Genomic DNA, 23,988 nt, shown 5'->3' on the forward strand with positions numbered 1-23,988 from the left:
CTGTCCCGGGAATGTTTCCATTTTCATGAACAGGTTATGAAAAAACATTGGATCATCACTGTTCGGTCCGTATATATTTACTACGTTTATCTGTGTGGAGACTATAGTCCCACTCAGTATTGTAAATCTCCCACAGGCATCTCCGAGCGAGTGTTTAGAATGGGGATCAAAGGAAAAATATCAAAGGATCTAAAAACGAGAACACTCATTTTTGACGCTGAACGGTTGGCGACGAAACACGAGAAAACTCGTTTTTGGTGGCCAATGAGTTAACACTTTGAGCACCGGACCCGAGTATAGTCGGGTTAACTCGCCGAACGTTCGGCGCCAGACCCGAGTATAGTCGGGTTTTGGTTATTTCTTTTATTTGCTATTTCCATTCATAATCTATCGAGGGAGCCTGATGTTATCATTGGGAATGGGTCTGAGATCGCAAACGTCTAATACCGCCGCCTGCCGCTTTGCGGCCGGTATTGCACATCCTTGGAAACTATCTGGCTTGGTCTGTACGTCGATCTAAAGTCCGGTCTGGGTTTTCCTCGTCGGGCAGGACAAGCGTTTATAATGCATGGATTGAGGAGAATCAAGCACTCCCTGTTCATGTTCTTTGGTGGATTATGTTGGCAACAGGATCGACATCAATACTTGGAATGGCAATCAGATAATTTGAATATTCTTTTTGCAGTACATCCTAGTCAAGGTAAGGGCTATATGTAGAGCCATATGAAATCCGCGTTCACGGAATCGCGGACGGAATCGCGGAATTAACCAATAAAAATGGAATCAACTGCAAAACGTGGAATATTGCAGAATTTGGCCTAATCTGGACTGAAATTTCGTTTTTGGGTGGAACGTTTGGTGCACACGTGACCGGGGAGGCGGGGACGCTACAGCGTGTTACACACAACACAGCCGCGGTGCTCAAGCGTCTGGCTGCTTCAGTGTTAACATCGTCAAGCTAAACAATTCCACAATAAGCCCTCAATTCAGAGCAGAACAGTATCCTAATGACTTTTATGCCTCCGGTGATAAGGTGTTTTGCTAATTCTGTCAACGTTCCGTGGACTGGACCCGCAAAAACACTTGCGACACTATTGTGATTAAATAGCTATAACGTTAGGACATGATAGCTTCTAGCTAAATCTAGTGCACCCATCCATTTGTTTAATGCAAACGATTGTCATTATACACTGCCCTTTATAAACTAAATACACTTAAATAGCTATGTAACGTTATAGGAATATAGATGGAAATGATAGCTTCTAGAAGTTCTAGCTAAATCTGGTGCACCCATCCATTTGTTTAATGCAAACGATTGTCATTATACACTGCCCTTTATAATCTAAATAAACTTAAATAGCTATGAAACGTTACAGTACATAGGACTATAGATGGAAATGATAGCTTCTTGCTAAATCTAGTGCACCCATCCATTTGTTTAATGCAAACGATTGTCATTATACACTGCCCTTTATAATCTAAATAAACTTAAATAGCTATGAAACGTTACAGTACATAGGACTATAGATGGAAATGATAGCTTCTTGCTAAATCTAGTGCACTCATCCATTTGTTTAATGCAAACGATTGTCATTATACACTGCCCTTTATAATCTAAATAAACTTAAATAGCTATGAAACGTTACAGTACATAGGACTAGATGGAAATGATAGCTTCTTGCTAAATCTAGTGCACCCATCCATTTGTTTAATGCAAACGATTGTCATTATACACTGTCCTTTATAAACTAAATAAACTAAACTAAAGGTGCCTAAATTATGCATTACTATATTTCATCAAAATATAATAGATATAGCTAGGTTACTGACATTGTCATTGTGATAATGTCAGTAGTAGCTAGCTGTATCTATTGTTTACACTTGAAATATGTATTTTTATTTTGTCACAATATTAATTGAAAAATATTGTGTAAAATTGAACTGTATTTCTGAGTTGCAGCACTTAAAAACATTAAATGGACTGTTATATCTTATTCAATTGTGGACATTTATTCATTCCCACTTATTAGACACTATTTCTTATGGTAAAATGAGCATAAAAAGCAAAATACAGAATTCTGAAATATTAAAACGGAAAAAATGGAATTTGGGAAAAAATAAAATGGAATTTGGAAAATAATAAAACGGATTTCATATGGCTCTAGCTATATGGTATCAATCTTGCGTTGATCCAAGAATCCATTCACAGCGATCCGACCATATGTGTGTAATGTGTGTGTGTAACGTATCCCGTTGGTGGCGATCAAAGCATGGAAAAACGACCCCCCCACCTTTCATGCATTGATGAAGAAACATAATACTGATAATATAGCATTGATTTCAGATTGATTGTTGATGCAGGCGAGAAACGGCACGCTTTTTAGTGAAATGCACTAAACGCTGCATAGCGGCGTTTTCTGGGACTAGACAGGATTACTCAAACTATACTCATATTCACCATGGTATAACACGCAAACGTACACATGAACAAATTTATTCTTTTTCACATATTGAACGATGGATAGTTGATGTCAAATGAGCCATAGTATTGTATCCATAGCTATGCTATTTAATAAGAGTTTGAGCCCTGCAAACACTGCCACGCATCCCTATCTCTTAGAGCGGTGGCACAGTAGGAACAAAGATGGGCTAGGCCCACGGCGCTGAAAGAGTTAAGCTCAGGGCTAAGGGACTGGGGAATGCTATTTAAGGTTAGGCTCGGAGCGTATAGTAGTGCTGCACGATTTTGGGAAATAATCTAATTGCGATTTTTCTCACAGGTATTGCGATTACATTTGCGATTATAATAAAAAAAAAATTAAGCAGCCCCACAGAGGTTTATTGTAAAATGCGGCTTGCATCTGGCCTACGCGTGGGTCTTTTCGGGACACCGCGCCTGAAATTTTTTCTTTTTACCTGGGAATCGATACCGGTACCCAACGGTACCTTTTTTTTCTGTACTTTACTCTCCCTCTCTGAAGTCTACTTCACAACACACAATCTAAAACCCCTTACCTCCCTCTCCCAAACCGATCTTGTATCTCAATGGGACTTCCTGGTTAAATAATGTAAAAATAAAATAAAAAATGTAATTGCAGGCCTGGCGATTTGATAATTGCATCATTCCAAATCGCGATTTCGATTAAAAATCGATTAATCGTGCAGCCCTAGCGTTTAGTGTATGTGATTAAGGTCAGGGCTAAGGGACTGGGGAATGATGTGTATGGTTAAGGTCAGGGCTAAGGGAGTGGGGAATGAGTTCAAGTTCAAGTTCTTTAATAGTTGTCATACAGAAGTACAGAATACTTTCATACAAAATGCTTCTTACTGTTACGCTCCAGAGACTGTGCTAGACAAGATAGTATCAAATAACATAATAACATAATATAGCATGAATTTAGAAGAATAAAATGAGGTCACAGTGTTCGGTATAGACATATGTACAATGTTCTGAGTTACCATATAATATACAATACACAATACTATGCAGTGTACTAATGTACAGTACTATCTAGTGCAAAGCAGAAATGGGATGAGGTACAATTTTAGGTACAATTTACAGTAAGGTGTACGAGTTGTAGTGCAATCCTTCATCCATAAATATAAAGTGTGGGGAGTGGGTGCTACAGTGTGTTTGTTTAAAGTGGGTGTGTGCTATAAGTGTGTGGAGTGGGTGCTACAGTGTGTTTGTTTAAAGTGAGTGTGTGCGTGTGGATGTGTGTGCTATGTGCGTTTGGTGGTTGTTGTTGTGTAGTGTTCATTCATTGTTCGTTTAGCAGCCTGATGGCCTGGGGATAGAAGCTTCTTCTGAGTCTTTCTGTGCTCGCCTTGAGACTCCTGTATCGCTTGCCTGACCGCAGCAGTTCAAAGAGGCAGTTGTTCGGGTGACTGGAGTCTTTAATGATTCTCTTAGCCTTGCCCTTGCAACGCTTGTAGTAAATGTTCTGGAGGGTGGGGAGCCCCCCTCCAATTGTGCGTTCGGCTGAACGTGTCACTCTTTGTAGTCTGCTTTGGTCTTGTGCAGTGCTATTCCCAAACCAGGAGGTTCAAGTTCAAGTTTCAAGTTTCTTTAATAGTTGTCATACAGAAGTACAGAATACTTTTGTACAAAATGCTTCTTACTGTTGCGCTCCAGAGACTGTGCATGACAAGATAAGTATGAAATAAAAACATAGTAAAAATTAGAAGTAAAAAAAGAGGTCACAGTGTTCAGTTTAGACATATGTACAATGTTCGTAGACGTAGTTACCATACAATATACAATACTGTGCAGTGTACTAATATACAATACTATATAGTGCAAGGCATAAATGGACGAGGTGCAGTTTAGGTACAATTCACAGTAGGTGTACGAGTTGTAGTGCAAATCCTTTATCAATAAATATAAAGTGTAAGTGTGTTTGTGTGATCTAAAGTGTGGAGAGTGGGTGCTGCAGTGTGTTGTTTGTTTGAGTGAGTGTGTGTGTGCGTGTGGGTGTGTGTGCTGTGTGCATTTGATGGTTGTTGCATAGTGATTATTGTTCGTTTAGCGATTATTGTTCGTTTAGCAGCCTGATGGCCTGGGGATAGAAGCTCCTTCTGAGTCTTTCTGTGCTCGCCATAAGACTCCGGTATCGCTTGCCTGACGGCAGCAGTTCAAAGAGGCAGTTGTTCGGGTGGCTCGAGTCCTTAATAATTCTCTTAGCCTTCCCCTTGCACCGCTTGTTGTAAATGTTCTGGAGGGTGGGAAGCCCCCCTCTAATTGTGCGTTCGGCTGAACGTGTCACTCTTTGTAGTCTGCTACGGTCTTGTGCAGTGCTATTCCCAAACCAGGAGGTGATGTTGCCGGTCAGGATGCTCTCTATTGTACATGAGTAGAAGTTCCTAAGGATCTTCTGACTGACTTGGAACTTCCTTAGGCGCCTGAGGAAGTAGAGGCGTTGTCGTGCCTTCTTCACAACACTGTCAATGTGTGTGGTCCATGTCAAGTCCTCGGATATGTGGGCTCCGAGGTACTTGAAACTGTTCACTCTCTCAACTGGTGCCCCGTCGATGCTGAGGGGGCTGTAGTCCTTGACCCCCGACCTCCTGAAGTCCACAATCATCTCTTTTGTTTTGCTGACGTTCAGGGAGAGGCAGTTCTCCTGACACCACTGTGACAGGTTCTCTACCTCTTCCAGGTAGGCCCTTTCGTCGTTGGCAGAGATCAGGCCCACCACTACTGTGTCATCAGCAAATTTGATGATGGTGTTGTTGTTCCGCTGTGCTACGCAGTCATGTGTGTACAGGGAGTAGAGGAGGGGGCTCAGAACACAGCCCTGGGGGGCCCCTATGTTGAGCGTGATGGATGAGGAGGTGCAGTTGCCGGCTCTTACCACCTGGGGTCTGCCCGTCAGGAAGTCCAGGACCCACTGGCACAGGTCATAGTTCAAGCCCAGGTCCCTGAGCTTGGCTATGAGTTTGGAGGGGACTATGGTATTGAATGCTGAGGTGATGTTGCCGGTCAAGATGCTCTCTATTGTACATGAGTAGAAGTTCTTAAGGATCTTCTGGCTGACTTGGAACTTCCTTAGGCACCTGAGGAAGTAGAGGCGTTGTCGTGCCTTCTTCACAACACTGTTAATGTGTGTGGTCCATGTCAAGTCCTCGGATATGTAGGCTCCGAGGTACTTAAAGCTGTTGACTCTCTCAACCGATGTGTATGGTTAAGGTCAGGGCTAAGGGACTGGGGAATGATGTGTATGGTTAAGGTCAGGGCTAAGGGAGTGGGGAATGATGTGTATGGTTAAGGTCAGGGCTAAGGGACTGAGGAATGATGTGTATGGTTAAGGTCAGGGCTAAGGGACTGGGGAATGATGTGTATGGTTAAGGTCAGGGCTAAGGGACTGGGGAATGATGTGTATGGTTAAGGTCAGGGCTAAGGGACTGGGGAATGATGTGTATGGTTAAGGTCAGGGCTAAGGGACTGGGGAATGATGTGTATGGTTAAGGTCAGGGCTAAGGGACTGGGGAATGATGTGTATGGTTAAGGTCAGGGCTAAGGGACTGGGGAATGATGTGTATGGTTAAGGTCAGGGCTAAGGGACTGGGGAATGAATGTACGTCAACACGGGGTCCTCATTTAGTTTAATTCCAAACCTTTATTTAACTCTAAATGCGACTGAGGTTTCCCTCATTTACAGTCACGTCGAGTGTACATACATAAATAAGAAAGGCATATAAAATCACACAGCATATAAAATCATAACAAAGAGACAACAAGGCGATACAAAAGTAAGGATTAACAATTAAAACACGTACAACTGTTTGTCTTCAAAAGTATAGTGTGTGTGTGTGTGTGTGTGTGAAGGCTGTGTTGTGTGTCAGTCCTTGACCCCGGCACTCAGAGCGGTGGAGGTCTTCATTCGGGACAAGTACGAGAGGAAGAGGTACTACGACAAGGACGCCGTCATCACACCACCAGTAAGTATGACTTCATATGCATCTTGAGGCAATGTAGGCGGGAAACTATGACAACCAACTGTATTATTTTTTCTCCTCCCATCTTTGTTCCTTCTATCCCACTACGGCTGTGTTTACATGCACCAGAACTACACCCGTTTTCAAAATGCTTACATGATGTTATTCCTATGGTCTTGAGCTCATGCCGTCCGGCAGACAGTACCGCAGGGCACATCCAAGAGAACACTGAAGAGCTACTTCCACTGAGCAAACGGACTACCGACTCTGAATTATCACATGATCATATTACTTACAAAAGCTCCTCAAGTGATTTACACACTACACAAGCACACTTATTACAGTGCTACTTGCACTGTAGAATAATAAATTTTTTATATTTATCCGCTGTATTGTATAGTAGGGGTGGGACGATACATCGATCCAGATCGATATATCGATCTATTATCAATTATCAAATAGGATCGATGCAACGTAAAAAGATCGATTCATATTGCGATACTCTTATTTTGAAAATCCCCTCGTGAGCATATCCGCCCGGCTGCAACAACAACAGTAGCTCAGCGCAGCTCAGCGTGTGTAGACGTTAGACAGCATTGCTTCAGAGTCCGCCTATTTTGCCCGAAATAAGTGCCTGTTGTTTTTTTCCCCACAAGGGGTCAAATGCATCTAACATGCTTTCCATCCTCGCCATTCCTTTATGCCCACGTCGCGTTGAATACCGAAATTAACGTTGCGTTAGCGTGAGCTAACTAAGCTAAGCTGATAGAGCGATAGAGAGAACAGCAGAGGTCCACTAGGGACTGGGAAGGAGGGGGGGTTACTGCATTCTCGAGATAGCCTCACTAACAGGATCTGGCCGGTACTGCACCTTCTGACTCCCAATATGCCTTTTCCAGCCAAAATACAGCTCTGTGATAGGATATTAATATCGGGAAAAAAAGAAAAACAAACCAAAAACAGTGAACAGGAGGTCTATTTGTATTAAAAACAATATTGTTTTTCATTTAAATGTCTGGAAGAGATCAAAAATAAAAATGTCAAATGATATTTCCATTGCCTTTTTTTTGTTGATTTAAATGTTACCGATTGTGTTAAATGGGCATATAATATTGTCGCATATCGATCGCAGGCACCTGAATCGAATCGTATCATATCGTGGCAGACTTTGTGATATCGGAAAATATCGTATCGTTGTCCAAAGAATCGATATCGTATCGTATCGTGATGAAACTGGTGATTCCCACCCCTATTGTATAGATGACTTATACATATTGTGTTTACAAATCTACGGTTGAGGATCCAGGAAAAACAAGCACGTCATGTTTTTCTAAATGTATGTTCATTTAAAAAAATCTGTGACAATAAAATAATCTGAATCTAAATCAAAGATGGTCCAAAAATATTAGTGAACATCAAAAACTCTTTATACTTTAGACTTTATACCTGATGACATCACAGTATTGATTCTTACTTCTCGGGTTACTGGCTTTGGGAGAGAGCAGCTCATTGTCCACTGATATTGATTGTACTTTCCTCGGCCGTGGACATAACACATTGGAATTAGGGATGTCCGATATTATCGGCCGACCGATATTATCGGCCGATATCGGCAGTAAAATGTGATATTGGAAAATATCGGTATCGGTAAAAAAGAAAAAAAAACAATAACAATATATATATATATATATTTTTTTTTACATTTATTTAACCTTTATTTACCCAGGCAAGCAAGTAAGAACCAATTCTTATTTTATTTATTGTCAAAAGTATGCATGTTGGTTTAATTCAACAACAAGAGATATGTAATATAAATTTTTACTTTTTTAATTATCATATTCTGCACAGATAATGCTTACATTTAGAAAGCCTTTTGAATGCATCCAGTGAAATTATTAGTTACCTGAAATTATTCAGTTTTTTTGGGGGGAAACCCTGCATATATCGGTATCGGTTGATATCGGTATCGTATCGGAAATTAAGAGTTGGACAATATCGGAATATCGGTATCGGTAAAAAAGCCAATATCGAGCATCCCTAATTGGAATACTTGAAATATGCAGTGACTCAGGAGGTAGAGCGGTCTGGTAATCTGAAGGTTTTCTGTTCAATGCCGGCAATATGAAGTTGAAGTGTCCTTGAGCAAGACACTGAACCACTAACCCCTCCCGATGAGCAGGTTGGCGCCTTGCATGGTTGCCTCTGCTGTCAGTGTGTGTGTGTCCGTCCGTCCGTCCGTCAGTCAGTCAATGGGTGAATATGAGGCGTGAGTTATAAATCTGTTCCATTTACCACTCTGTATTCTGGGATACTTTTCCATCTGAGTTGTTGAATGTAAACCCAGTATATACTGTATAGGATTACTATCATCCACACAGTCCAGATTCAGACCAATACACTGTCCACAACTATACCAATACACTGTCCACAACTAGACCAATACACTGTCCACATCTAGACCAATACACTGTCCATATCTAGACCAATACACTGTCCACATCTAGACCAATACACTGTCCACATCTAGACCAATACACTGTCCACAACTAGACCAATACACTGTCCACAACTAGACCAATACACTGTCCACAACTAGACCAATACACTGTCCACATCTAGACCAATACACTGTCCACATCTAGACCAATACACTGTCCACAACTAGACCAATACAATGTCCACATTTAGACCAATACACTGTCCACATCTAGACCAATACACTGTCCACATCTAGACCAATACACTGTCCACAACTAGACCAATACACTGTCCACAACTAGACCAATACACAGTTTTGTACATGTGTTGTTTTATATAAATTATTTATAAATATTACATAGCTCTTACTATATACTTTAGAGAGAGTGTGTGTGTGTGTGTGTGTGTGTGTGTGTGTGTGTGACGCGATAATAATCATGTCCTTTGTGTTGAGGGAGGCAAAATAATGGCTGTGATTGTGAAGTGTGTGTGTGTATAAATGTGCACATGTAGAGAGTGTACATGTATGGCAGGCTTGTGTGAACGTGAGTGAGTGGGTGGGTGAGGGAGTGAGGGGGGGCTGCTCTGCCCTAAGAGTTCTATATGGATGTGTGTGGGTGGGTGAATACTCGCCCATCTGTGTATAAGATGAGGTGTGTGTGTGTGTGTATCTCATTCTCTCTCTCCCTCCCTCTCTTTCGCTTTCTCTCTCTCCATCATGGTCTCTCTCCATCATGGTCTCTCTCCCACTCACTATCTCTCCCTCTCTCTCTCTCTCTCTCTCTCTCTCTCTCTCTCTCTCTCTCTCTCTCTCTCTCTCTCTCTGTCTATCTCATTCCTCCCTCTCTTTTGCTCTCTCTCTCTCTCCATCATGGTCTCTCTTCCCCTCCCTCTCTCTCTTTGTTTTTCTATCTTTCTTTCATTCTTTCATCCTCTCTTATTTTTCTCATTCTTTCATTCTCTCTCTCTTATTTTTCTCATTCTTTCATTCTCGCTCTCTCTCTCTCTCTCTCTCTCTCTCTCTCTCTCTCTCTCTCTCTCTCTCTCTCTCTCTCTCTCTTCTCTCTCTCTCTCTCTCTCTCTCTCTCTCTCTCTCTCTGAAGCGTGGCCAACGTGCATACTGTGATGTAGCATCTGTTCCATCCTCACACGCAGACGTCACATACTGTCGTTTTATATGCAGATTAATTATTAAGAACAACTCATTATCACTTTACTTTACTATCACTGTTTCATGCAGATGGAAGAGAAGAAGGCTGGCTGAAGTAACCAACACATAGTCATGTGAGAGAGACTGTGTGTTTTGTGTGTGAGAGAGATACTGCATGTTTTGTGTGTGAGAGAGAGACTGCATGTTTTGTGTGCGAGAGGGACTGCATGTGTTGTGTGTGTGAGAGAGACTGCATGTTGTGTGTGTGTGAGAGAGACTGCATGTTTTGTGTGTGAGAGAGACTGCATGTTTTGAGTGTGAGAGATACTGCATGTTGTGTGTTTGTGAGAGAGAGACTGCATGAGAGACTGCAATTGTGAATCAAGCAGATTACTATGAACCGACAAACTGACTCTTTATTAAATCAAATGCCTTAAAATTGGAAGATCTTGTCGATCTTAGCACTGCAATAATAATGTACAAAGCACATAAGCACCCACTTCCAAGTGGCATTCAGGAGTTGTTCCAGACTAGAGAGAGCCGATACAGACTTACGGGAACTTGTGTATTCAATATCGCAAAGGCAAGTACAAATATAAAAAGTCGATGTATATCTGTTAACACTTTGGCGACCACACTCTTGCGGCGATTTATGCCTCAGAGGACAGCGGTTTGTTTACAAACCGATGTACTTTCTAAGAGCTATATATATAATTTATAGTATTGCTATCTGTCCATTCTCATTGTCACTTGAGTGCATAAACCGTGCCTTCATAATGGCTTAAAGAAAATAAAAATCCATCGGTTGGTTGTCATTTTATAGCATCGTGAATATAAGGTTTATCGCGCTTTTCGTCTCTTCTTTTTTTCAGGAAGCTAGATAATAGGCTAAACGTTGGCGCCGTTATATCAAACGCCATTTCTGCTGTATATATACGAATGAAATAAAACAAACTGCGTAGCATCCGGACAGTCCGGACCGGACTATTACAGAGAATCTATGGATGAAATGGGGGCGGCGGGGAATGCCGATTAGTATTATTGATTAGCAATAGAGTGTGCGTTCAGGTAGCCAATGTCAGTGATCTATCACGTTAGGTTTTAAAACAATGTCCAATCTAGCTGTAATTTGGGGGAATAGTATCCTACCGTCAGGCCATGTGATCGCCGGCAGCATTTCTTCATTAGTCATCGGATTCTGGTAGATCGATATGTCCATTGGCTAATCATAAATCCCATTATTCCAGGCTTAAATCTGCGTTCGGTAACGTGATCAAAGATGGAGGGTCTTCGTTTGGAATCGAGGCTCATATGATCCGCCCACAGACTGTAAAAGTTTTTTTTTTTAAATCCCCTCAATGATACTGCAGTGGAGCGATGGCGCCCCTAAGCGGATCTGGCCGGTATTGCATGTTTCGAAAATCAAATATGTGGGTAGGTCATGGATCTCGATCGCGGATGTTAATAGCGTTATAAATATGGAATAAAACAATAACAACTTGCCACGGCTATATACGTGGCTCTGGTCCACAACGCATGGCACCGAAACACGTATATACTCGTGGCTGGTCCACATAGTGTTAAAGGGGCAAAATTATGGAATAGCTTTGACAAAGAAGTAAAAATGTGTAGTTCGCTACATACTTCTAAGAAATTATTCAAATATAAGGTGATACATAAATAGAAAAACTCAATTATTATCCTAGTTATATTTCATCTATAACATAGCTGTGTTCAAATAGTGACAGGGAAAAAGAAAAAAGAAAAAGAAAAACATATATATATATAAAAAAAGAAAAAGTATTTAAAAAAGAAATAAAACATAAATACGTTTTGTACATAAAACTATGAAACGTTTGTAACCTTTGCTAAATGATATAGTTAATTATGTTTATCTTTTGTATTTTATTGTTTTGTGTAAATAGTGTAATGTAATGTAAATAGTGTAATGTAATGTAAAAAGGGTAGGCAATTATAGGCCTCGGCTTCAGCCTACACCTTTTCGGTCTTTTAATTTTTAAATTTTCTTTGGAAGTTTGTGTGTGAGCGATACTGCATGTTTTGTGTGTGAGAGAGACTGCATGTTTTGTGTGTGTGAGAGAGACGGCATGTTTTGTGTGTGTGAGAGAGAGACTGATTGATTGATTGATTGATTGATTTTATTGTGGATTAGAGACATCATCCAAGGGATAAAAACATGATAAAATGCAAGCACTTATTTCCATCATGGTCCCTGGTATTAAAAAAACAGGACATACATCGACATAAAACAACATCATAAAACATTAAGATACAATATGCATATACAGTTGAAGATAAAAGAATAATAAATAAATATGCTACCCTCTCTTTCCTATGCCGATAGCCATGATCGTACATGCTTTTTGAAGCCAGTTAACCCGGGCGCCTGTTTAATAATCTACGAACGGGTCAAAAAGTACCTTGCGGAAAAAAATCTAATCTATGAATTCCAATCTGGCTTCAGAACATCCCACTCCACTGACACATGCCTTCTCTATTTGAACGACCACATCAAACAAGAGGTGGACGCGGGCAAATACTGCGGCATGGTCATGCTGGACCTACAAAAGGCCTTCGACACTGTCAATCAGTCCATTCTGATTGACAAGCTAAAAGCAATTGGTTTTGATAGTCTATCAGTGAGCTGGATGCAATCCTACCTGGAGGGGAGAGAACAGATGGTGGAGGTAAATGGTACTCTATCCCTCCCCCCCCCCCTCACAGTGAGCTGTGGTGTTCCACAAGGAAGCATACTAGGACCGCTACTGTTCCTAATTTATGCAAATTACAAGTCGTCAGCTTGTGACTGCAACTTGTTCTTGTTCGCGGACGACTCAGCCCTGCTGGCCTCTGACAAGAACAAGTTACAGGTTGAAAAAACCCTCGGCTCAGAACTCGTCAGAATCTGCACCTGGCTTGCTGATAACAAACTATCATTACACCTGGGTAAAACAGAGTCCATTCTCTTCGGATCAAATAACAAACTCAGCAAGACCGACAATCTCTGGGTAAATCCCAAGGAAGTACATGTCCTCTCAAGTTCATGCTCCCCAGATATGGAACATCTCCAGATCCTGTGTCGCCCGTATCACCTACCCCGTGAGTTTACCGCGGTCATTTTATCCGTCGTGTATATTCATCCACAGGCAAATACCGGCAAAGCGCTGGGGGAATTACACGACCACATCAACAAACAGCAGATCAAGCACCCGGAAGCCGCGACGATAGTGACTGGTGATTTCAACCAGGCAAACCTGAAAAAAGTGATGCCGACTTTTTTTCAGCACATCGCCTGCTCCACAAGAGGGGGAAACACACTCGACCACTGCTACACCCCGTTCAGAGCTGCCTACAAGGCTGTAGCGGCTCCGCCACTGATGGGCTCTGTAAGCGCGAGCGATCACGACTCCATCTTTTTAATCCCAGCATACAAACAGCGATCACGCGAAGCCGTCGTGTCACGTGAGACAAAAAAGTGGGCTGACGAATCAGAGGCCGAGCTCCGTGACGCGTTCAAGGATACAGACTGGGACATGTTTGAAGGAAGCGCCAGTGACGTCAGCGAGTATGCTGATACCGTTGTAAGCTACATAACTACAGTGGCAGACGGCATTGTCCCCACAAAGACGGCGCGGGTTTTCCCAAACCAGAAACCTTGGGTGGACAGCACTATAAGAACAGCCCTAAACTCACGCACCACGGCTTATAACCTGGGCAGAGAGTCAGGAAATATGGAAGAATACAAGGCTTCAGTCTACACTCTGCGCAAGGCTGTTAAACTTGCTAAGAGGACATATGCTGAGAAACTGGAGACACAAATGGCACAAAACGACACAAGAGGCTTGTGGAGGGGACTGAAGACAATAACTGACTACAAAGTCAGCGCCCCCGCAATGGGGAGCGACGACGCCTCTCTAGCGGACAAACTCAACTCCTTCTACGCTCGGTTCGGTGTAGACAGCGTCGCCACTAGCCCTCTGGCTAGTGACGTCACTGGCGCACCGGCTGTTGTGGAGGGGGGGGGGCAACCGCGGGGGGGCGGGGGCGCTCTCTCGTTGTCGGAACACAGTGTGAGAAGAGCATTTATGCAGGTGAACACCAGGAAGGCTGCAGGCCCAGATGGTATAACAGGACGCATACTTAAGTCCTGTGCAAACCAGCTTGCCCCGGTGTTCACCGCCATATTTAATCAATCCCTGGCGGAGTCAGTAGTCCCTGCCTGCTTCAAGATGTCTACCATCATCCCTGTACCGAAGAAACCCTCCCCAACATGTCCAAATGATTACAGACCGGTGGCACTCACCTCTGTGGTCATGAAATGTTTCGAGAGGCTGGTCAAGGACCACATTTGTGCCTCTCTCCCCAGTGATATGGACCCTATGCAATTTGCATACAGGACAAACAGGTCCACTGATGACGCGGTCTCCCAGGTACTGCACAGCACTCTCTCCCACCTTGACCGTCAGAAGGGGGGCTATGTGAGACTGTTGTTCATTGACTACAGCTCAGCGTTCAACACCATAGTCCCCACCAGACTGGTGGACAAGCTGATCGAGCTAGGCCTGAGCTCCGCCCTGAGCGCCTGGGTACTGGACTTTCTGAGTGAAAGACCCCAGGCGGTCAGGGTGGGGGGTCAGACCTCCAACACCATCACCCTGAGCATCGGGTCCCCCCAGGGCTGTGTTCTAAGCCCCCTGCTGTACTCACTCTACACACACGACTGTGTGGCCAAGTTCAGCTCCAACTCCATTGTGAAGTTCGCCGACGACACGGTGGTGGTGGGGCTGATCTCGGACAACGACGAGAAGGCCTACCGGGAGGAGGTTGAGGTACTGGAACGTTGGTGCCAGGACAACAGCCTGCTCCTGAACATTGGTAAAACCAAGGAGCTGATCGTGGATTATAGGAGAGGACAGCGGGAGACACACACACCACTGAGGATTAACGGGGCTACCGTGGACAGGGTGAGCAGCTTCAAGTACCTGGGGGTCCACATCTCAGAGGACCTGACATGGTCAACACACATAGGCACAGTAGTAAAGAAAGCGAAGCAGCGCCTCTACCACCTGAGACAGTTAAGGAAGTTCAGAGTATCGGGGAAGATACTTCAGTCCTTCTACTCAGGAGCTGTAGAGAGCATCTTGACCGGAAACATCACTGCCTGGTATGGGAACAGCACGGCACAGGACAAGAAGGCCCTACAGAGTGTGGTGCGCTCAGCCGAGCGTACCACGGGTATTGCGCTACCTCCCCTGCAGGCTCTATACGACAAGAGGTGCAAGTCCAGAGCCTGCAGGATAATGAAAGACCCCCACCACCCCAATAACGGCCTGTTCCAGCTGCTGAGGTCAGGCAGACGCCTGCGAATTCTAGAGACTAGGACGGAGAGGCTTAGGCTAAGCTTCTTCCCCCAGGCCATCAGAGCCTTGAACGGTGAACATTGAGAGACACAGAAACTGAACTATCCACACACAAGTACATACACGACACGCACGCTGAGCACGCTCACACACTAGCAGCCACTTTAACACTCATGCCGCACACACGCACACTTATGGCCAGAGGAAAGGCCACTTAAAATAGTATAGCATCAGGAACAGTGTATTGCACTACTAAAGCTAACTAGCATGTCCTATATGCTCTGTAAATACTAATGTACAGATACCGAGATGGCACACCATGTACCTGTTTATTGCACTGTTTTATTGGATTCTATTAATATGTTGTACCACTGTATTTTATTGGATTCTATTATATGTTGTACCACTGTATTGCACATCGTCGCGGGCAAGACCAGCCGCATTTCATTGTATACCTGTATGCCGTGACAATTAAAACTCTTGAATCTTGAATCTTGAATCTTGAGCTTCTTAGTTACAGTGGGTGACAATATTGTCACAAGGAAAGATGAAATTACATACCTGGGTTCCATCCTAGAGGCAAATCTTTCCTGTGACAAAATGGCATCCAATGTAATCGAAAAAATCAACTAACGAACTAGATTCTTGTACCGGATCTCCTCTCTGGTAAACAAGAATACCCTGAAGACTCTGGCAGGAGCACTCATTCAAGGGTACTACGACTATGCTTGCACCTCATGGTATCAAAGCACCTCAAAGGCGCTAAAAACAAGATTACAAACATCACAAAACAAACTGGTCAGACCAGGGTTAGAAATTAAAAAAAAAATTCAAGGGCTTTTTTTGCCCCCCTTAATTGATTTTCGGGGGCTTTTTTTTGTATTTCGGGGGCACTGAATTTTTATGATAAACGGTAGGGGTGGGACGGTTCACAAAATGGACGGTTCGGTTCGTATCACCAGGGCTGTACGCTAAGCTTTTTCACTAGGGGCACACTTGCCCCTAAATGAGAAATTTAGGGGCAAAAAATATTTTTTAGGGGCAAATTTTTTAATAACAATTTTACCATTATAGTGAAAAAAAATATGTTCCTCCTGCCTCATTACTGTGGTCCTTTTATTTAACATTTAAGTGCTTTTGTTGTCAGGTTTGTATCTTTTATAATGAACCAACTGAACTTCGTATTACCACAGCTGCAAACATTTCTTCTTTCATTGATAATGGTGTATTAACAGTGTTCATAGTCAGTATCTGCTGCACACTGCAACACAGCTCTAAGACATACACTAAATCATGCTCTCTGTTTATCTTTCTCCCTCTCTCTTCCACACACACACACACACACACACACACACACACACACACAGAGAGCTCCCTCCCCGGGCCCCTGTAAGGTATTGGCTTGTGTTGCTACACGGACACATTTGTATGTTGCACCATGGTACTTCCTGGCTTACATAGTACAGACCATAGATACAGACTAGTAAACAAACATTCCGTCTATTATGTGAACTAAAGAGTACAAGGTTTACACAACAGCCCCCACCCCTTGTTTTATTGTATTTGTACCTGTACTACCTGCTGTCAGCTGTTTATCTCTCTCTGTGAGCTTGATTAGCTAGCGTTAGCTCACGTTAGCTCCGCGGCTAACCCTGAACTAAATCAATGACTAGGTTCTAACGCATTTCGAGTAGTTTTCACTGCACATAGAAGTAGCCAAACAGCGGGAGCATTTCGGGAGTATATAACCAAAACCCAGGCAATTTCGAGCCCTTGGCTTGCCTTAAGGAATCAAATAGTCTGCCATTAGCTACATGCTAACATGCTAACGTTATAACGGTCGGGAAAACCTGGCAGCGATAAGGGAATTGAAAGTCACAGGCACGCGATTCCAGGTGCCTGTGACTTTCTATTAAGAAATGAGCTATGAAGAAACTTTACTTTTCTTCATAGCTAAATCAGACAGTCAGCCAGTCTATCAGAGTGAGTGCTCAGCCTTGGATAATTTAGGAGTGAAATGCGAATGCAAGGCTTGAAATCACTACTCGCAAGCCCGCCCCCAAATATTATTTACCAATCGCAACGGCCAATTAAAGGGGCAATTCGCGATAATCTCATCGCAGTGTACAGCCCTGATCACGGTTTTGGGGTCACGGTTTTCAGTTCGGTTCGATATACGTACATTTTTATAAAAATATATGTAACACTCAAATCTAAACATGCTTCTCATTTATTAAAAAAAAAAAAAAAAGGTTTACAGTGTTACAGTGTTTACAGCCTTAAATAATGTTTGGCACACAAAGACCGAACTGACTGAAAAATATAGGCTACATTTGTAGTATTAACTTAGTGCAAACAAACAATATGCTCAGCCAGCACTAGACTTTCCTTTCTTTAATATAAACACAAAAAAACAATGTCAACCATGTTTAAATTCCCTGATTGTCAGTTCTTAATGGAAAGATTTGTGTTCTGCTTGAAATTATTATGTATCTGTCTACATTTATTTAGACTAACATTATTTAAATATTGAGTGCAACTGTGGTGGATTACGTAATTCGGTGAGTTGGAACTATCTATGGGTTGGCGCCGGGTCCCCACGGACATTTTAGTGTCACGCACCTTCCGCTCAGGCAATGTTATTATCAGCTCCGGTAGCTCCGGTAACGTTAGGAGGTGATGGCATGCAGTGGGAAAGCGGCAATAGTCCCGGTTGGAGTTAGTAAAACACAGTTGTATGTTAGCCTTCTTGGATGTTGAATAAACGCCTATCATTGTCTTTAAACACCCCGCCTCTCAGACTCCCATTTCCTCCTCTGCTAGCTAGTAGCTACGGTAACATTTCGTTGACTGTATTACCTCGCGGGCTGATTCTATAGTTAAAACGTGCATTGTGTTGTACAAACTGCTAACGCTATGGCAAGATGTGTGTATGCCTATGTAATGTTAAAGGGGAACTATCTTATAAATGGCCTTTTTGAGTGTTTAGCATTGTTTCCTAGCTATGTGAACTTATATTAATATGATCTATGTCTCAAAATTCTCATATTGGTGCATTCTTCCAATTCTCCTCTCACAATATTCACCCTCACTGAACTGAGTCGTTTGAAAATGTGCCTATATGTGATGTCATATAGTCACTGCTGCATGTTAATGTTCAGGCGAACACGACGCTCAGCAGGCCCGGCGCAGTGGTTTAGGAGCCCAGGCTCAAAACAGCTCGAGATCTTGAGGTAGAAAGCTGTTTTTGAGGACTTGATTAGAAATACAAAACAATGAATAAAAAAAATATATATATTACAGAGGTGTTCCATAGACTCACAGGAATTGTGTAAAAGTGCCCAAATAGTGAAAGAAATAGTAAAATAGTTCCCCTTTAATGGCTATGTTTTTAAAGTCGTAATGAAGATTGATTTAGATTGTGCTTGCCATTTGTACACAAACTGACTAGCACCTGGCTCAGCTGCAGTGCTCCTGCTGCTGCAGCAGCCAGTGCTCAACTCCGCCAAATGAATTTTTTTTATTTGCGCGTCATCTGAATCGTACGATACAGACGCGCCATTACCGGATAAATATATATATATAATTAGTAAACTGTCAGGGGCATTTTGTGCCCCCCTTAACTGATTTTCGAGGGCATTTTGTCCATTTTCAAGGGCATTATGCCCCAAGCCCCCGTTAATTTCGAACCCTGGGTCAGACTACTACTTGACCTTACTCCTAGAACCCACCTCACCCCTGCCCACTTTGACTACCTAGGATGGCTTAGAGTAGACGACAGAGTACAGCAACTTGCAATGGGCCTGGTCTACAAGATACACTACACCACACAGGTACCCATGTACATGTCGAAATACTTCCCAAAGGTCAGTGAATACCACGCCCACAATACCAGAAGGAGTTCCATAAATCATGTGCAACCCAGATTCGGCACAAACAAGGGACTAAACACATTTCACAATTATGCCACAACAATGTGGAACGCCCTACCCACAGCCGTAAAAAGATGTGAATCCCTACCCACATTCAAACCCGCTCTTAAAGAGCACCTACAGGAGGCTGCAATTTGAAACTGGCCACCGTAAATGTCCAACCCCCCCCTCCTAACAGACAGTCTCCTCCCCACCGTATGTATATATTTTCTCCCACCCACCCCCTCCTAATGTACAGTCTCCTCCCCATCATATGTATATATTCTCTGTTAGGATCTATGTGGGTAACAGTACTGTATATTTGCATATCGTATATGTCACAAATGTAACAGTACTATATACCTGTCCCTATGCCATAAATGTCATGATGTCATGGATGTTGTGTATGTCATAAATGTCGCTATGAATTGAAAATGGGGGACCCTGATGTAAACAAGACAGATGTCTTTCTCTCGTCTGCATCCCCTTAACACTTTAAGGACCAGACACAAGTATATACGTGTTTCGATTCCATGCGTTGTGGACCAGAGCCACGTATATACTCGTGGCAAGTTGTTATTGTTTTATTCCATATTTATAACGCTTATTAGGTACCCGATCCACTAGCAGGATCTTTCCACATATTTGATTTTTGAAACATGCAGTACCGGCCAGATCCGCTTAGGGGCGCCATCGCTCCACTGCAGTATCATTGATGGGATTTAAAAAAAAAAAATGCTTTTACAGTCCTGTGGGCGGATCATAGATCCTTGATTCCAAACGAAGCCCCTCCATCTTGGATCAGCTTGCCGAACGTTTTTTTCAGCGTGGAATAATGGGATTTATGATTAGCCAATGTGCATATCGATCTACCAGAATCCGATGACTGGTGAGGAAATGCTGCCGGCGATCACATGGCCTGACGGTAGGATAATATTACCCCAAATTACAGCTGGATTGGACATTGTTTTATAACCTAACGTGATAGACTACTGACATTTGCTACCGGAACGCACACTCTATTGCTAATCAATAATACTGATCGGCGTTCCCCGCCGCCCCCATTTCATCCATAGATGCTCTGTAATAGTCCGGATGCTATGCAGTTTGTTTTATTTCATTCGTATATATACAGCAGAAATGGCGTTTGATATAACGGCGCCAACGTTTAGCCTTTTTTGCAGCCTCCTGCAGAAAAGCTTAGACGAAAAGCGCGATATACCTTATATTCACGACGCTATAAAATGACAACCAACCGATGGATTTTTATTTTCTTTAAGCCATTATGAAGGCACGGTTTATGCACTCAAGTGACAATGAGAATGGACAGATAGCAATACTATAAATGATATATAAAGCTCTTAGAAAGTACATCGGTTTGTTTACAATCCTCTGTCCTCTGAGGCCTAAATCGCCGCGGGGCTCCAGACGCCATAGTGTTAACACATTCGGGGCCATTGGGATTAGACGGGGCCCACTCTATACGGCCAGCATATCAAAACAAACTTTCATTGTGCGTGTGGCTGTTTGTAGAGCTAAATCTATACTTTATATTATTGCTATCTGTCCATTCTCATTGTCAATTGACACTATAAACCGTCCCTTCAATATGCCTTAAATAAATAATTTGTTCATCAATACGTTCCCATTTTATAGCGTCGTGAATATGAACTATATACCGGCATGTTCTGGTATATTTCCTGGAACGCAAGATATAGGGTGCTAAGCTAATAACGTTAAATCAAATGGCGTTTCGGCTATAGACCAGCTAGAGCTAAAACTCAAAATGCATATTGTCGGTATCATGGTCCACCATGAATGCATGAAAGGGGGGGGGGGGGGGGGGCGGGGGACGTTGTTTCTGATTATTGATTACTAATAACGGCATTAGCCTCAGTAGCCTTATTCGCTGATCAGCTGGTTGGGTATGATAACAAGGCCTGATCAGCATGTAATTTACGTGAAAAATCTCTTACCTGTGGCCCGTTAGACTGCAAAAAGGATTTCCCAGTTATCGATCGCCATCTGGTAGATCCATATGTCCATTGGCTGATGATATATTCCTTTACTGCATACTGAATTCAGCGTCCCAAAAACGATTCCAGGCCATCGGCTACACGCATAGCTTTAGGCTAACGGAAAAACCCATTCATAAAAAATAAAAATAAAACACCGGTCTGTAACAGGGAACACTGCATTATCGACACAGACACGAGGATCTGGCCAGTAATGCACTTTTCCGAATTCCAAGAGTAGGGTAAATCTGCAGTGCCGCTCGGTGACATTGAGTAGGATATTACAATGGAATAAAAGCCAAAACAACCGTACCACGTATATATACAGTATACGTGGGTGGCCGTCAAGCGTTGGATCCGAAACATATATATACGTGGTTGTCTCCGAATGTTTTAACAATTGTGTGTATTGAGCCGTACTGTATTGTACCCATTCTGCAATCTGTTAAATAAAGTTTTCTTCATTCAATACTGCTGGGCAGGCTGTTCCACAGTACTGCAGCTGAGTGAAGAAAGGTCTGCTGGCCGTACGTAATGAGTTTGATTCTAAACGGAACTATGTTTGTGTCTCTACCTCTGGTTTCATGTCTATGATTGTTTTTTACATATTGGAAGTAATTTTGAAGGTAGCTTGGCACCTCCCCTTTATAAATCTTATAGACTAGGCATAGTTTATCATGGATACTCTTTTTTCCACCCTGAGCCATCCTAGGCTGTTGAAGTGGGGCTGGTCTAAGTGAGTATGAGTGGGGAGCTGCAGGACTATCCTAACTAGCTTGTTCTGGGCAGTTAGAAGTCTATTTTTCAAGTTGCTGGGGGCACTGTCATACCAGGACAAGCAAGCATAGTCAAAATGACACTGAACTAATGCCCCTGCAAGTGCTCTAAGAGCTTTCCTGTCCGCGTGTACCTTAATGACAAGCAAGCAGTGCAAAAATGCGGAAGCATTCGTCACCGCACGCCACTACGGTAAAGCGCCTTTCTTTTCAGGCCCGCTTTGGGAGCTGTCGCGCGGAAATAGGCTGTCTATTGCCATTCTCTTTGACAAACTCTAACCTTAACCAGCTCCTTAACAGCGCCTAAACTTAACCGTTCTAACCTTAACCAACTCCGAAACAATGCCTAACCTTAACCTTAACCTTAACCATGCCTAACCTTAACCATAGAAAGAATATTGCCATTCTCTTTGACAAACTCTAACCTTAACCAGCTCCTTAACAGCGCCTAAACTTAACCGTTCTAACCTTAACCAACTCCGAAACAATGCCTAACCTTAACCTTAACCTTAACCATGCCTAACCTTAACCGGCGAAAGAATACACGTTAAAAAAAAATCACGTTTAAAAAAAAATATTTGATGGGATTCGAACTCGCCAGCAAACGAGCCGTAGGATCCACAGCCATGCAGTCTTGCCAATTGAGCTATTTCTGGATACTGAATAAGGGGCGGTGACTTATATATATTGAGCTCCGCTCGTGTCGAACCAAGGCGGGATCTCATGCGCATGCGCGGGCACCTCGCGCGAGCACGCCGGCGCACGCACGCACCTGAGCGAGCACGCCGCCGCCGGTGCACGCACCTGGGCGCTGGGCGAAGGAAAATGAAAGGCGCATTACCGCACGCCACTACGGTAGAATGCTTCCGCATTCTTGCACTGCTTGCTTGTCATTAAGGAACAGGCTTCCTGTCCGCGTGAATATTAAAGGCAACCAACTTGTGTTCGGCTTTTCTCTGATTGGCCCCGCCCCCACGCGCAGGCAAGCGCAGTCGTCCCACGTCCCAAATGAAATCCAAGGAGCGCGCGCGAGCGGCAGCGCGGGCAACCAACTTGTGGCTGCTGTTCCAACGCACTTGTGTTGGGCTGCGGTAGCAGTGGAGCGCTATGAAATGCGCTGAACTCGAAAGCGTAATGTTATTATGTTTCGCGTTTTTAACAACCAACTACCAGATTCACTTGTGTATAAACAAAGCCCATACAGTTATGAAATGCGCTGAACTAGAAAGCGTAACGTTATTATGTTTCGCGTTCCATTGATTAACGCCATTACCTGCTGTGCTGTAGGAAGCAGAGGTACAGTAAGTTACAGTAGGTGTAGGTTACATGTTTAATCAAAGCCCATACATTTTTTTAGATGAATGATTGTGGATATAATATAGAAAACACATCATTATGATATTGTCAGAGGGAGAGGCATGACTTCGCGACAGCCATATTAGACACTCACTGTACATCAGTGTGGAACTGTAACGTTATATGTTATTTCGCCCGTGGAGGCTGCTGAGCCTGAAGCGCCAGCGGGGCGACGCGGTGGTTTATCCCCGGCTTTCGTGCACTGCCGCCGGCTTGATACAGCTTCAGCAGCAGCAGCGGCGGTGCTCTGTTGTAGGAAGCCCTTCAATGACAGCGGCACGCTCTCATATTTTGCGAATGCATAAACTATATCTTAAATTATGGCTATGTGTCTAATATGGCTGTCGCTTATCAATGACTTCGCGACAGCCATATTAGACACATCGCCATAATTTAAGATATAGTTTATGCATTCGCAAATATGAGAGCTCTGTCATTGAAGTGGGTGGTGGCAGCATTACTAACAGTAGCGATTTTTATTGT

The 23,988-nt window shown here is 43.2% G+C and overlaps 1 protein-coding gene across 1 annotated transcript in view; it reads left to right on the top strand.

Annotated features, from left to right (window-relative positions):
- The window catches only part of LOC311234660 (stromal membrane-associated protein 1-like), a gene marked incomplete at its 3' end in the record, with an annotated part of 396,934 nt that overhangs the window by 164,735 nt on the left and 208,211 nt on the right, over positions 1–23,988 (top strand). The window contains exon 4 of the mRNA XM_084321905.1: positions 6,366–6,441. Coding sequence (XP_084178031.1) covers positions 6,366–6,441 — 76 coding nt within the window. The remainder of the gene's footprint in view (positions 1–6,365; positions 6,442–23,988) is intronic.

Source organism: Notolepis coatsorum (genome assembly GCF_963971535.1).
Source record: "Notolepis coatsorum genome assembly, chromosome: 9".
NCBI lineage: Eukaryota > Metazoa > Chordata > Actinopteri > Aulopiformes > Paralepididae > Notolepis > Notolepis coatsorum.